The sequence below is a fragment of the Schistocerca serialis genome, chromosome 12 (genome assembly GCF_023864345.2).
Source record: "Schistocerca serialis cubense isolate TAMUIC-IGC-003099 chromosome 12, iqSchSeri2.2, whole genome shotgun sequence".
Lineage (NCBI taxonomy): Eukaryota > Metazoa > Arthropoda > Insecta > Orthoptera > Acrididae > Schistocerca > Schistocerca serialis.
The window spans coordinates 6,218,769-6,235,341 of NC_064649.1; the positions used below are offsets into that span (position 1 = coordinate 6,218,769).

At 44.9% G+C, this 16,573-nt stretch overlaps 1 protein-coding gene across 2 annotated transcripts in view; it reads left to right on the forward strand.

The window, feature by feature from the left end:
- Positions 1–16,573, forward strand: part of LOC126428191 (angiotensin-converting enzyme-like) — a 214,686-nt gene that overhangs the window by 61,367 nt on the left and 136,746 nt on the right. Inside the window, exons 2-3 of one of the 2 annotated variants that reach the window (XM_050090107.1) lie at positions 2,152–2,387; positions 13,627–13,791. In XM_050090107.1, the coding sequence (XP_049946064.1) occupies positions 2,157–2,387; positions 13,627–13,791 (396 nt within the window). In that variant the 5' untranslated portion in view covers positions 2,152–2,156. Of the gene's footprint in view, positions 1–2,132; positions 2,388–13,626; positions 13,792–16,573 lie in introns of both variants that reach the window. The other variant, XM_050090108.1, reaches the window with a different exon arrangement.

Genomic DNA, 16,573 nt, shown 5'->3' on the forward strand with positions numbered 1-16,573 from the left:
AGTATCAGAATCTTCTCCTAAGTGATTTGTGTTAATATTATGAATATTTCTACACATTTGATTCTATTGTAGACTTGTGTTTCGTGATGTCCAAGCAGTAGAAAAAACCAGTCCACTCAAATTCTCGTTTGCTATTTTTACATAATAGTATTTTGATTTGAGATGTTAGCAATTAAGGCATCATTCTATTTGCAGATGCCAGAAAAATGTTGTGTTCCTGGTTGCAACAGCAACTACAAATCCAGCAATGAAGAGGGTTACATCTCAGTGTTCAGATTCCCTACTGAAGAGGAAAACAGAAAACGATGGACAAGAAATATCCCCAGAAAGGACTCGACTCCATCAAATGGAAGTGTTGTTGGCATTAAACATGTTGAAGAAAGTGACGTATCAAGAGCGGAGATTTACAAGGATTCTGATGGGAACTGCCACGAGTTTCCTCGTCAAAGGCCAGCTTTTACCAGAAGCTGTGCCAAAAATATTCCCTGGGTTACCATCGTATTTAAGTAAGGTGCAGCCTCCAAGAAGGTGTTTGTCATGTTTGTCATTTATATAGGAAGGAATATGATAATACATTCCAAATAACAGACTGAAATAATTGCAAGTCTGCAAATAATGTTAGTAGGCAACTTACAAAATTGTTTGCTGAACTTGTATATCCAAATCTCCGGTAAGAAACGTCATAATATGAAGAACATGTGAGTTATTGAAAAGTTCATCGTTGCAAGGAAACGAGAATAAAATGCGTAATTCCGACATAAAGTCGGCGTAATACTGCGAGAAATTAGCTTTTCTAGGTTACTGTCTTATTTATAGGGACCAAATCTACAAAAAAAAAGTGATTGCGTGTTTATATCTGACACGTCTTCTCCATTCGACGAAATCTAAACTTTAGTCTCGGCCTAGCTGGTCACGCTAGCCGGCCTACTGACGTCACAGGCTACGTCGTTGTCAGCTTGACGACTGCGGCCTCTAATACAGGCGGCCGTGGTCCAGCACCACGTGGCCGCTATCCGGGGCCCGGCTGGGCGACCGGCCTGTGCGCCCACTGCTTCCTCCCAACTTAGAACAAGTACCGTTTTGAAATTAAACAAAGACCTGCTAAGATATCTCAATAATTTTATTCTTACATGAAAGCCTGCACCTTAGTCTACGCACTGACGCCATTACAGTCTGATTCTTCCTTATTTACGTTGTGTAGTGGGTGTTCAAGATGCCTCCGATAATCGTGACCCCGCCGACTGTGAAGTACGGGCTGTTGTAAGGCCTAAAAGCGATCGATACTCTTCGTGAGATCTGTGCAGTTTACGGAGAAAACGTCACGAGTGACGGAATGGTAAGAAAGTGGGTGAAAGCATTTAAAGATGGTCGCACAAATGTGCACGATGAACAACGAAGTGGGCGTCCTTCGGTCGTTAATGAAAGTTTGGTGCAGGAAGTGGACAATAAGGTGAGAGAAAACAGACGCTTCGCGATTTCCTCCTTGCGGGATGACTTTCCTAATGTTTCTCGTAGTGTTTTGTACGGCATTGTGATCGAGCACTTGAATTACCGCAAATTGTGCCCACGTTGGGTACCGAAAATGTTGACGGATGTGCACAAAACCAAACGTTTAGACAGTGCATTGACTTTCCTCGAGCGGTTCGACAACGACGGTGATGACTTCTTAAGCCAATTTGTTACGGGAGATGGAACATGGGTGGTCTACGTCACACCAGAATCAAACCAACAGTCCATGGAAGTTGAGCAAGGGCATCGTTTTGCTGCAAGCCAATGCCCGTCCGCATGTGGCGAATCAGACCAAAGATCTCATCACATCTTTTCGATGGGAGACTCTAGATCATCCTGCGTACAGCCCCGATCTTGCGCCCAGTAACTACCATCTGCTCCTGCTTCTGAAGAAACAACTGGGCAATCAGCGTCTTCAAGACGATGACGAAGTCAAAACAGTGGTGATGCTTAATGGCAGCTCCTTCTACTCGTTAGATAATGAAAAAAAAAATATTGTCGTGTAATATTTTGTGTAATGTAATATCTTGTATAGACACCTTTTATTAACGTGACACGTTCCACAGCATTACGGAGTGTCGTATTCACGATCTATGGAACAAGTACTAATCTAATCAGTGCAGTGTGCGGTGTTGTCCTCAGAGACGATGACGTGCAGCACGAGGATCCGCCCCCGCGTGGCGGCGCTGCTGCAGCTGCTGCTGGTGGCCGCCCCTGGCTACGGCCCGGCCGCCGAGGCCCAGCTGTACCCCGGCCAGTACCAGTACCAGGACGAGTACCAGGGGCCGGGCTACTACCCGCCGGGCTACCAGGAGCGCGAGCCGCCGTACGAGGTGCTGCCGCCGCCCGCAGCGCCCAACGACACGGCCGGCGTCGAGGTAAGTACCCGGGACCGTACCACGCACACGTCTCCAGTACAGCCCGCCTCGCCCCGTTACCGGGCCGCCTGGGGCCACGTAGCAGCTGACCACGGTGCTGGACAATCGCAGAACTGACAAGCTCCGGTCCCAGTGTGTCGGCAGTGTACACCAGAACGGATGGCGAGTATTCAACACCACACTACAGCGTCCGACTCAGACCAAATTTTCATCAAAATTTCTCCTCCTTTTTTTGAATCATCATCCCTCTGACTGCTTTGATGCTGCCGCCACGTATTCCTTTCCTGTGCCACCCTCTCCAACCTACGTCGTCAATCATTTGTTTGGATGTTTTCCAACCTGTGTCTTCCTCTAAAGTTTTTACCCTGTGCATCTCCCTCACATACCACGCAAGTTCAAAGCTTTAAACATGGCTGCTTAGTTCAGTCACCGTTGCTAAATTAAAATTGAAACAAATGAGCCCTCGGTCACTACTATTTTTAGTCTTATTGACCTGGTTTCAACACTACTAAGAGTGCCTTCATCAGAATTAAAACAATTAAAACGGCCTATAACAGAGTTACAAATTTATAGGAAAAGACATTTTTTATACAAAAAGAGTAAGTACTGACTAACAAAGACAGAGGCAGTACTTACATATATATAAAATATTTAACAGGCCAGAAGGGCTTTAGTCACAAAATACATAAAAGGAGTGCGTGAAGGAAGGCGAGCCACTTTGGTCTGCTCGTACGTGTACAGCCACAGTTTGCTGCGGACTGAGGCGCTCCCGTTAACGAGTGCAGCCGGGTGAACACGGCATTGCCTCGAGAGTGCCATCTAGTAGCCGCAGCTACAACTTGGCTACTTGACATTCAAGTGCAGACACATCAGCATCATAGTGAATATTGTTCAATGCATAACGTAAAAATCAATATTTTATTTAACAGCGAGGGATAAAGTAACATTTTGTCTGCAGTTTGAAGCATAAAAACGTCATTATAGAAAATACGGGAACGGCTGAATGACACAGCTTGTAGAAACCGATGTAACATGAAATACAGCTAATAAACCATTTAATAAAAGAAAAAGATGGAAAAACATTTCGGCAAACTGCACAAGGAGACCCGGAATTAAATGTCAAGTAACGGTGAAACGTCCCCTTAGAAAAATTACGAAAATGACAGTCCTGGAAAACCTCTTACGTTATTTGATTTTCAAACGACTCAACAAAACTGAACGTACTCAGACATTTCTCTCTTTACCTATACTGATCAACACTAAACTGACACACAATATTTTTTTAGCGCAATGCAATCTTTCAATAATCCCTACAAAAGAATGGCCCTGACTAACAATAACCTATACCTTTCATGAATCACTTACCTCACAAAAATCCTCGTTACTCGAACTACTGCAATACAGCGAGCGCCAATACTGCCAGCTAAATAAAAGATTCTAACCACTGAAGGCACTAACTTACTCCAACAATGCCGACCAGCCACAGATGGCACACAGCACAGTCAGCGATTTTCATACAGAGCACTACGTGGCGTTACCACATAAAAGCCTAAACAGCCTACTTACAACGGCTTTATATCATTGAAGAAATTTTTATTGCGCAACTGCAGCTGTTCATTGAGAATGAGACTATCATTTCGAGGAAGATGCTAAAAAATCTCTCATTCCTCCAGCGTATCTAATTTGCGTCCTATCTTCTCGGTGTGCAAAATGTTGATATCGCAAATAGCTTTAGGCGCGTGACCTGTAATCAGAAGATAGTCGGCAAAAGACGAATTTTGGGGGCTACTGCCATTTTTTCTTAACAGGTGTTCTTTATATCTGATTCTAAAGGCACATCCTGTTTGTCCTTCGTAGTAAGAAGAGTAGGTATCGCAGACAATCTTATAGACGCCAGAACTTTCTAAAGGGCAACGAATCGATTTTAAATTATGAATAAAGTTTTTTTTCCAATTTATTATTTGTAGAAAACGCAACGTTGCCGTTGTATTTATTACGAAGAAGGCGTTGGATCCGATAGGAGATGGGCCCCACGTAAGGTTGGTTGGTTGGGGAAGGAGACCAGACAGCGTGGTCATCGGTCTCATCGGATTAGGGAAGGAAGTCGGCCGTGCCCTTTCACAGGAACCATCCCGGCATTTGCCTGGAATGATTTAGGGAAATCACGGAAAACCTAAATCAGGATGGCCGGACGCGGGATTGAACCGTCGTCCTCCCGAATACGAGTCCAGTGTCTAACCACTGCGCCACCTCGCTCGGTCCCCACGTAAGGAACATGGATGTATTTTGTTTGGATTAGATTCAATGATAGAGGTGCCGAACGCAGTAACTCTTTTAATTGTTTCCTTTTTGGGGATATCATCTACTGTGCTACGTTTATATTCGTTATTAACTGCTATCGTTTTGAGTAAATTGATTTCGTCGTTGAACTTTTCTTTCGAAAGTGGAATGGAAGTAGCTCGGTGAATAGCAGAATGAAAGGAGGCGTTTTTATGAGACAGTGGGTGAATGGAAGACGCAGGTACGATCTGATGAGTATATGTTTCTTTACGAAAAATAATGAATGAGATTTTATTATCTTCTTTTTTAAGAGCCTAGTCAAAAAAAGTTAAATTGGCGGGCCTCGTTTCAAGTTCGATGGGGAAGATATTTTCTCATGAAGATCACTGAAGAGGTTAAAAATACGGTAAATGCCATCAGCAGGTCCCTTGTAGATGATTAAAATATCATCAACTTACCTGAAATTGGAGAGAATGCCCACTGATGTAGCTGAAAAACACTTAAAAAAACTTTTCTTCTAGAGAGTTGATGAAAATATCGGCAAGAATACCAGATAAGGAATTTCCCATAGCGAGAGCGTCGTATTGTTGGTACAATTGATCATTAAATTCAAAATAGTTGTACTTGACTACGACTGTGATCAGATTCATGAAGTCAGTGATTCGTTCATGTGAAGAATCTTTTTGTTAAATGACGTAAACTATTTTCTACGATTGTAAGCGTTTCCTGTACAGGGACATTAGTATAAAGATTTTTGATGTCTAATGAAAACAACTTGGTATCTGAACTGCATTCTAAATCTTTTTATTTTTTGGACTAAGGCGTGACTATTGGGGACGGAATAATTGTTCTCGGAAACGAGTGATTTTTTTTTCAGAATTTCATGCAGAAATTTGGCCAAATCATGGTACGCGCTATTCATACTATTACATATCGGGCGGTTAGATTTGTGGATTTTAAATTGAGACCGAAGTTTTGGGGGCTGAGGGTTCTTGTGACTAAAGCCCTTTGGCCGGCCGCGGTGGTCTAGCGGTTCTAGGCGTTCAGTCAGGAACCGTGCGGCTGCTACGGTCGCAGGTTCGAATCCTGCCTCGGGCATGGATGTGTGTGATGTCCTTAGGTTAGTTAGGTTTAAGTAGTTCTAAGTTCTAGGGGACTGATGACGTCAGAAGTTAAGTCCCATAGTGCTCAGAGCCATTTGAACCATTTAAAGCCCTTTTGGCCTGCTAATTATTTTATATGTGACATGTAAGTATGGCCTCTTATTGTTAATCAGTACTTACACTTTTTGTATAAAAAAATGTCATTTCCTATAAATTTGTAACTATGTTGTAGGCCATTGTAATTGTTTTAATTCTGATGAAGGCACTCTTAGAAGTGTTGAAACCAGGTCAATAAGACTAAAAATAAGTGACCGAGGGCTCATTTGTTTCAATTTTAACCATCGAAGTTATTCCCTGACGTCTCGATAGACGTCCTACAATTCGGCCCCTCCTCCTTGTCAGTGTTTCCCATATAATTCCTTTCCTCGCCGGTTCTGCGGAGAACCTTCTGATTCCTTACCTCGTCAGTTCAAATAAATTTCAACGTTCTTCTGGAGCAGCACATCTCAAATGCTTAGATTCTGTTCCGGTTTACCTGCGGTCCATGTCTCACTGCCGTGCGATGTTGTTCTCAGAAATTTCTTCCTCAAATTACCGTCTCTTGGCCAGGAATGCCCTTTTTGCAAGCGCTAGTCTATTTTTTATGTCCTCGTAGCTCCGTCCGTCATGGGGTATTTTGCTGTCCAGGTAGAAGAATACCTTTACTTCGTCTACTTCGTGATCCCAAGCTTGATGTTCAGTTTCACGCTGTTCTCATGTGTGCTACTTCTCATTACTTTCGTCTTTCTTCGATTTACTCTCAGTCCATATTCTGTACTGTTTAGACTGTTCACTCCATTCAAGACATCCTGTAATTCCACTTCACTTCCACCTACGATAGCAATGTCATCAGTGAATGTTGTCTTTTCACCCAGGGTTGTCATCCCACTCTTCGACCTTTCTTTTATTTTCGTCATTACTTCTTCGATGTACATGTTGAACAATAGGGGTGAAACACTGCATGCTCGTTTTAAGCCATTCTACCGTATTAGATCTTAAGTCTTCCGAAGCTATCTCAAATTCTCATTCTAATACTAGATCCCCTATACCTTCCCTGTTTCTTCATGTATCACATCGGCAGGCATATCTTCGCATTCATATAGGCCTTCAATGTACTTTTTCCACTTATCCGCTTTCCCCTCTGCGATTAGCAGTGGAATTCCTGTTAAACTCTTAAAGTTACCGCTCTTTCTTCTAATAGCACATAAGGTTGTTTCGACTTCTCTTACGGTCGTACTGATCTGAAAAGACAGGACGTCTTCGGCTGATATCCGTCGGTGCCACTGTGACCACAGCCTTGGGAGATACACGGTCTCGTTACATAGATACATCGACGCATGTTATTGTTATGTCAGTTTCCTATGTTTTAAATAAATCCGAGCGAAGTGACAGAAATTACTGGATATATTTTCGTCTACCATCCAGAGGAAGATATTATTTATTTATTTAGATTGTTTAGACCCACAGAGGATCACATAAAGAAAAGTATGACCCGTGGCTGCTATTATTATTATTGTTGTTATAATTATTATTTTATTAAAAAGGTTATATTGGGAAGCAATTAGGACTACTTTTTTTCGTTGCTCTGGTAACTGCCAAATTATAAGGCTGTTTACTCATTGGTTATTTAGTTTCAGGACGTTTAATGTTGATCTCGCAAAAAACTAACTGTAATTGATAATTAAGAAACGGGTGAAAATACCGAACGGAATTTAATTCTGTTTAGGTAGTTCGGCTTCTAGGGCAAATGTCCGGCTACATGTAACGCAGATGTGTGGTCCGTTGCTTCCCTCCAGACCATGGGAAGAGTAAAGAACACGTCACGTGATGTGGTGTTTGCAACCAACCTGCCAGATGTGCAGTAACTACACTATGTGACCAAAAGTATCCGGACACCAACGAAAACATACGTTTCTGATATTACATGCATTGTGCTGTTATCTACTGCCAGGTACTCCATATCAGTGACCGGAGTAGTCATTAGACGTCGTGAGAGAGCAGAATGGGGCGCTCCGCGGAACTCAAGAACTTCGAACGTGGTCAGGTGGTTGGGTGTCACTTGTGTCAGACGTCTGTAGGCGAGATTTCCACACTCCTATACATCCCTAGGTCCTCTGTTTCCGACGTGAAGGGACACGTACAGCACAAAAGCGTACAGGCCGACCTCGTCTGAGGACTCTCAGAGACGGCCGACAGTTGAAGAGGGTCGTAATGTGTAACAGACAGACATCTATCCAGACGATCACACTGGAATTCCAAATTGCAACAGGATTCATTGCAAGTACTACGACAGGCGGGAGGTGAGAAAACTTGGATTTCATGGTCGAGCGGCTGCTCATAAGCCACACATCACGCTGGTAAACGCCAAACGACGCCTCACTTGGTGTAAGGAACGTAAACGTTGGACGGTTGAACAGTAGAAAAACGATGTGTGGAGTGACGGATCACGGTAGACAACGTGGCTATCCGATGGCAGGGCGTGGGTATGGCGAATGCCCACTGCGTCATCTGCCAGCGTGTGTAGTGCCAACAGTAAAATTCAGAGGCGGTGGTGTTGTGGTGTGGTCGTGTTTTTCATGGAGGGGGCTTGCACCCTTTGTTGTTTTGCGTAGCACTATTACAGCATAGGCCTACATTGATATTTTAAGCAATTTCGTGCTTCCCACTGTTGAAGATGGCGATGGTATCTTTCTAAATGATCGAGCACCTGTTTATAATGGACGGCACCTGTTCATAATGGACGGCACCTGAATCCTATAGAACAGTTTTAGGATCTTTTGGAACGCCGACTTCGTGCCAGGCCTCACCGACCGACATCGATACCTCTCCTCAGTGCAACACTCCGTGAAGAATCGGCTGCCATTCCCCAAGAAACCTTCCAGCACCTGATTGAACGTATGCTTGCGATAGCGGAAGCTGTCATCAATGTTAAGGGTGGGCCAACACCATATTGAATTTCAGCATTACCGATGGAGAGCGCCACGAACTTGTCATTTTCAGCCAGGTGTCCGGATACATAGTGTAAATGTCCAACGAGAGGCGTGGGGACTCGGTTACTGTCCTTGTCGACAATGTTGCACGCGAAACTAAGTTAGTAGCACTTCTTTACGAGAGGATAATATTTCCGTTTTTGCTGGTTCAGAGTTCATTCAACTATGCAATAACAATGTGCACTGTTTACATAGGTACGGGACATTTCCTCTATTGAATTAACACAAAACACAAATCCCAAACCTTAAGAATTTAAAAGAATACGCAGTCACCTGAAAGAAGTCAGAACTCTCAGAGATGAGACGCAGGAGGCAACGAACAACCGCGCGGGATTAGCCGAGCGGTTGCCGGCACGGTAGCTCAGCGTGTTCGGTCAGAGGGTTAGCTGCCCTCTCTAATAAAAAAAAAAACAAAACTGAGTTAATCGATGAACAACGAAGTTACGACGTCCGCTCCGAGCAGATGCAACGAACGAAAGCGAAAAAAGAAGGCGGTCTGAGGCGCTGCAGTCACGGACTGTGCGGCTGGTCCCGGCGGAGGTTCGAGTCCTCCCTCGGGCATGGGTGTGTGTGTTTGTCCTTAGCATAATTTAGGTTAAGTAGTGTGTAAGCTTAGGGACTGATGACCTTAGCAGTTAAGTCCCATAAGATTTCACACTTTTTTTTTTTCAACTAACACTCCGTCATTTTACTTGTTCAAACGTGTCTCACCGGTAGTACTGCCAAACGACATTCATTTCTCAGAGATAGATTTGTGAAGTAAGGGTCGTGCCTGATAATTCCTTGTAGATACACTGCCGGAAAAATAACACAACACTAAGGAGGAGCTGTGGGACTCGAACGTGAGGTGGCAGGTGTGTTCCTATATCTGGAAGGTGACGTCTCTTCATATTTCACGCCAGTCGTATAAGAGTGGCGCCAGTAGATGGAGATCAGATGTGCTTTAAATGAACGCTCTGTGGTGAGCGTCAGTTACGTTTGAGATTGGACGAGGCGAGTTGGTGTTAAGAATGCATTTAAGGTGACAAAGACGCTGTTATCAGCACCTCACTTCCTCTGAACGAGGTCGTGTAATAGGGCTAGGAGGAGCTGGATGTTCCTTCTGCTATACTGCAGAAGTACTTCGCAGGAATGACTGCTGGGAGCAGTGGTCGCGAGATGGCCGGGTTCCGGGTGGCCACGTGGCTCTACCGAGAGCCATCTACGTACAGTGGACTTCAAGACGATAATCTCTCGTGCTCAGGTATCTGTTAGGCGTGCGTCTTCAATCGAACCCCGTTACTTACGTTTTCAATTTCGACTGACAGTGAATGCAGTTCTGTCAAATAAAGACATTGTTGGAGACCATGACTGTTGCATGAAATAAACTGTTGCTTGTGTACAGCAACCAGTAACCGTTTTGACCCAGATTGTCCAGCTATGTGGCAGAAGCATTATTATTGTCTCCGTCGATACGACAGTTACCGTACTAAGTACTTAGATTCGTGAAGCACGCCTAACAGGTATATGAGGTGAGGCAGCGCTGTTTTGAAGTGGAAGGTACGTAAATGAGATAAACATGAAAGTAAAATAAAAAATACTTCTGTAAGATAATTAGTTTTCACTGGAATAACTTTTCTCTCAAAAGGTTCCACAATTAGCTTCACCAGGCCGAGTGCTTCGCGTTCCAGTCCTGCCACCGACGAAAGTTCACTGCCAGTATCGGGAATTGAACTGGGGTCGTTAATATAGGAGTTGCATCTTCTCAGCAGTATTTAGATTTTCTGGTAGTGTGCAAAACGTAATAACAGAAGAAACTTTCTTATATTGTGTCAGTACCAAGTCATATGATTCGACGAAACATGGACCAGGCGTACAAGCCACTGGTACAGAAGATAACTGAAAGAAATGCGCAGTGAGATGAATAGAAACGACACTTTTATTCAAAGACAATTGCAGTGAAGTCACAGCGATTTATGAAATTGTCCCGGGAGTTAAAAAAGGCGGGACATGGTAGTTAATAGAATACGTGACATCCGCGGTCGGCAGTGCGTGCTCTGGGACGTGCTCACATGCTGGCCACAAGGTTGGTGAGGAGTCCCTGTGGCAGGGCAGGGCGCTCCATTCCTCCAGCAGTGCGGCTGACAACTGCTGGACGAAACTTTCCTGCCAGATTAAAACTGTGTGCCGGACCGAGACTCGAACTCGGGACCTTTGCCTTTCGCGGGCAAGTGCTGTACCAACTGAGCTACCCAAGCACACGACTCACGACCCGTCCTCACAGCTTTACTTCTGCCAGTACCTCGTCTCCTACCTTGCCCGCGAAAGGCAAAGGTCCCGAGTTCGTGTCTCGGTCCGGCACACAGTTTTAATCTGCCAGCAAAGTTTCACATCGGCGCACACTCCACTGCAGAGTGGAAATCTCATTCTGGAAACTGTTGGATGGTCGGCGGTGCCACTGGACGGGCTCCAGTACGTCTCCCCAACCCATCCCACACACGTGCCTGAGGGGATTTAACTCCGGTCAACGGGTACACTGCTCCATTCGCCGAATACCCTCTGGTTCCAAGAGATCCTTCACCTGCGTTGTTCGATGCGGTCGCGCATTGTCGTCCATAAAATTGAACACAGGGTCGGATGCACCCCTGAAATGACATCCATCAAGAAAGAGTAAAGTGTGGCAATAACTTTGACTGCTGTGTGAATCGCGTTAAAAGTTCTGGTAATGCAACATTACGCCTCCGCACACCGTAACACCTGGACCACCAAAATAATCGTGTTCGGCGATATTCCTGAGTACAAAGCGTGGCCCCACATTTCGCCATACAAGAGTTACGTTTAGTATTGTCTGCTATGGTGGGTGTGGTGGTCCGTGTCTTACGGTGTGGGGATGCGTAATGTTGCCTGGGCATACCTTTAGAGACGGTACACTCACGGGTCAGCTTCATTGTGACACTGTACTCCTTCCCCACGTGCGACTTTTCAGTGTTGCACGCGGCCCTAACATCACGTTCCTGACAATGCGCGACGGCATCAAACACGGCAGGTGGTGGAGCTCTCGGAACGAGAGGATATTCGGCAAATGAATTGGCTTGCTGGACTTCAGTCCCATCGAGAATGTATGGGATGCGTTGGGAAGGCGTATGGGAGCACGTTGCACAGCATGCGTTGTCTTCAGTGGCCATCACACATCCTATTAAACACCATAACTCGCCTTTTGTAATGTCCAGAGGACTATCATAAATCGCTGTCATTTGAGAGTAATTACGGTCTTTGAATGGAAGTGTCTTCTCTGTTTGCCGCATTGCGTATTCTTTCTGTTGCCTTCTCTACTGTACTGTACTGTACTGTAGCGATCGTTTTGTGTATCGTCCAGGTTTCATCGAGGATGTTACTTGGCCTTGACACATCATGCAAATGCTACTTTCAGCCTTAAGTTTATAATGAGTTGTGCTGCTTTAGTGCACGGTTTTGTCGCTATGAAGAGACAGACGAACATTGTGCAGTATCCTTAAAGACGCTGTTGCTGAAAAACTTGAGGTGTCTCGCGTTCCCCAAGGTAGTGTTATAGCCACTTTGCTGTTCCTCATCTATATAAACGGTCTGGGAGACAACCTGAGCAGCCGTCTCAGATTGTTTGCAGATGACGCTGTCGTTTATCGACTAGTAACGTCATCAAAAGATCAAAACGAATTGCAAAACGTTTTAGAAAAGATATCTGTATGGTGCCAAAACTGACAGTTAATCCTAAATAACGAAAAGTGTGAGGTCATCCACATGAGTGCTAAAAGGAACGCGTTAAACTTCGGTTACACGATAAATCAGTCTAATCTAAAAGCCGTAAATTCAACTAAATACCTAGGTATTAAAATTACGAACAACTTAAGTTGGAAGGAACACACAGAAAATATTGGGGGCAAGGCTAACCAAAGACTGCGTTTTTTTGGCAGGACACTTAGAAAATGTAAAGGACCTACTAAGGAGACTGCTTACACTACGGTTGTCCGTCCTCTTTTAGAATACCGCTGGGCGGTGTGGGATCCTTACCATATAGGACTGACGGAGTACATTGAAAAAGTTCAAAGAAAGGCAGCACGTTTTGTGTTATCGTGAAATATGGGAGAGACTGTCACAGAAATGATACAGGATTTGGGCTGGACATCACTAAAAGAAAGGCGTTTTTCGTTGCGACGGAATCTTCTCACGAAATTTGAATCACCAACATTCTCCTCAGAATGCGAAAATATTTTGCTGACACCGACATACATAGGTCGGAAGGATCACCACGATAAAATAAGGGAAATTAGAGCTCGTACGGAAAGATATAGGTGTTCATTCTTTGCGCGCGCTATACGAGATTGGAATAATAGTGTCCACAGCTCCTCCATAGTGTTGTGATATTTTTCCGGCAGTGTATCTACAAGGAATTATCGGGCACGACCCTTACTTCACAAATCGATCTCTGAGAAATGAGGTCGTTCGATGAACCCTCTGCCAGGTACTTAAATGTGATTTGCAGAGTATCCATATAGATGTAGGTGGTGTAGGTGTCTGATGGTGGTCAGTAACAGTCTAAATGGATAACAGTAATATTTTGAGAGCAGCTTGTCGTGCCGTACCGTGACTTTCGACACAAATACCTGCAAGGTTTGGGACACCCATCACTGAAAACGTTTCAAAAGCTTTTTTATTCTTTTATTTTTCATTTCCGTGTGGTCCCCCGATGTTCCGATATCTCCTTGCACTACTGTTTGCTCTGCTCCACGTGTTGTGCAGCGTTTGACCCAGTTGTTCCAGGAAGGACGGGCGCCTGCAGGCGGCTTATTGCTGCTGCTCTTGTTACGGCAGGTGGTGTACGCGGGGGTGGAGAACCGGATGCCGGCGCTGGGCCGGCAGGAGCTGCCGCTGCTGCTGGACGCCATCGACGTGGAGTCGTCGCAGCAGTGCACCCGGCACGTCACCGCGCAGTGGCGCTACGAGACAGACGTCAACCCCGCCACGCAGGCCGCCGCGGTGAGTCAACACTCAGCGGTACGGCGTTAATGGCCGGGAGACCCCATGTGGGCTGGAGGATGCTAAGTTCACCGGGCTTGGGTACGATGTGACGTCATTATGACGTATACACGCAACATCGAAAACGATAGAAACCGTATATCGACTATTCGACTTTTGTGAACCTTCGAGAGGTTGTGACAGGGTAGCGCTGTGCTGTGCACCATTCGTTGAAATGTGTTTTGCGTTCCTTGCGTTTAAATCGTGTATTGTACTGTGTTTATGTCCTGTGCGTTGTTTTTCGTTTGCTCGTCTCTAATTATGTGTTCAGCATTCGAGAGACTAACGAGAGAAAATCTGAAAGAGTTCAGCATCGATGACGACAGGCAATTGCGTGGTTATTGTGAATCTCAAGCAGAAATTGATGTACTTCTGACCCAGCTGAAGTGCGTCGGTTATTTGTACTCGGAGGGAAGAAGCACTCAGCAGCCAAAATCTTTAGATGCGTCAAGACACTAACCTTTCGTTAAGATTACATTGAGAAATCCACTTCCCCCCGTATTTCATCTCCGGTCGACGATTTTTCTTCAACGGTGCCTCATATTTTTCTTTTTAAGTTCGAAATTCAATCATTCTACACGCCAGTCATTACTGGACACTAAGGTACCTGTCTCTGCGGTCCGAGTGTAAAATTACTTGGAATTATGGTTGATAAAAGACTATCTTGGGATGGACGTATAAATTACTTAGCTAACAAACTTGCACGAGTTCTCTCTCAGCTATATAAATTAAGAAAAAAAGTCAGCAAGAGTATGCTGCTACAATCTAATATGTACTGACAAGACAAATTGTATGAAACCATACTAAAATCTTGATAATAAATAAATATTGTTTTCGGCGTAAGCGTTCAATACAACAATCACACAATCTAATCTGGTCAGGACACAAGAAGACTTCACTTTTTTACGAAACGTGTTGTCCGGGGTGTTTTCAAGGCCACGGTCAGGAATATTTCTATTAATATCCAGCTCTTTTACTTTTATTTTTTGCGAAATACATATACTCTGCCACACTGAACTGTTATCAGAATCGCACGTGTCAAAAGAAACCACTAACTGACGACAGTTTAGAATCTCGAACGTTCGTAAAAATCGGTAGGTGTGTTAATCGACTAAAGCGTGTTACGTCATAATGACGTCACATCATATCCAGGTTGGGTGAACTTAGCATCCTCCATGTGGGCTTCCCCCACCGTCTACTGCAGGTCTTCCTATTCATTTCGGCGACTTCCTCGTGGACAGCACAAACCCACTCCCCGAGCAGCCGACCGGCAATCGAAGCCGAGACCCCCCACGTAGCAGTCAACCGTGCTGTCCAGTCACGAGGAGAACCCGGCAAGTGCCGTAACCCGATTTCGCAGAAACTTCGCTCGTTAGAGGAGCGGTCGAAATAAGCGAAGCCATGTCTCAGGTTTCCAGAATGAAAGTTTCACTCTGCAGCGGAGTGTGCGCTGATATGAAACTTCCTGGCAGATTAAAACTGTGTGGCGGACCGAGACTCGAACTCGGGACCTTTGCCTTTCGCGGGCAAGTGCTCTGCCAACTGAGCTACCCAAGCACGACTCACCTTGCAGAAGAGCAACGTTCGCAGGAAAGCTTCTCAAAAGTTTGTAAGGTAGGAGACGAGGTACTGGCAGAAGTAAAGCTGTGAGGACGGGGCGTGAGTCGTGCTTGGCTATCTCAGTTGGTAGAGCACTTGCCCGCGAAAGGTAAAGGTCCCGAGTTCGAGTCTCGGTCCGGCACACAGTTTTAATCTGTCAGGAAGTTTCATGTCTCAGGTTATTCGTAGATAATCCGCAGTTTCTGAGGAAAAAAACAGTCCAAGTTTTCGATGTGCTCGGTGTCCCTTTTAGCGAGTAAAAGAGTTAACCCGAAGCTGTGGCACAGTGGCTAGGATCGCGGCTTCGATTTTGAGCGTCCGTATTCTAAGCCCAGTTATTACTGTTTTTTTTTTCTTCATTTATCCACCTGTAGAAGATTACTATACATACGCTTTCCAATGTATGAAAGCTATCGGGAAAGTAACAGACGTTTTGAAATAAAAAATTAACAATACAGAACAACCAATTTTTATTCTATACATTTAAAGGTACACTCCTGAGCTGTTATTCTACGTAACCGTCATTAAAATTAAGGTACTTACCATATAGTGACACAAGCTTTTCAATACCGTCTCTAAACAAATCTGCCGTCTGCGATTGGATTTTGCGAACCCACCTAGCACAAAATTTGTGATAACAAAACTTCTCCGTCACAATTTCATGCTCCAAACTCCGTGAAACTTGGGGAAAACATTGCGAAAGTTCCGTTATGGTGAAACGATGATTTTCACGACTTCTGTCGTTGATTTTCATCACCGTCAGTCACAATGCTAGGCCTACCGCTGCGGTCGTTATTGTGAACTTTGGTATGGCCACTTTTGAAATCAGTGCACGACTGCCTCACTCGGCTTTCACTCATTATTCCTTTTCTGTAGACATCACAAAGGTCGCGATAATTTCAAACACGATGAGGTACAATGTTGAACATTACGAAGTACATGTGCTGCCTGATGATGGTGACTGCTGTAGCTGAGGTCTCAGACTGCCAGTTTGGCGCTGCGTGCTGAGAGGGGAGGCGTCGCCATCAGGGGCGCCTCCCGCACTTTGTTCTGGACTGCAGCGACCCCTCCGCTAATTTCCACAGGATCATCGATTCGCGCTGCCATCTTCGGTGTGACAACGTGATCTCTCTACGACACCACA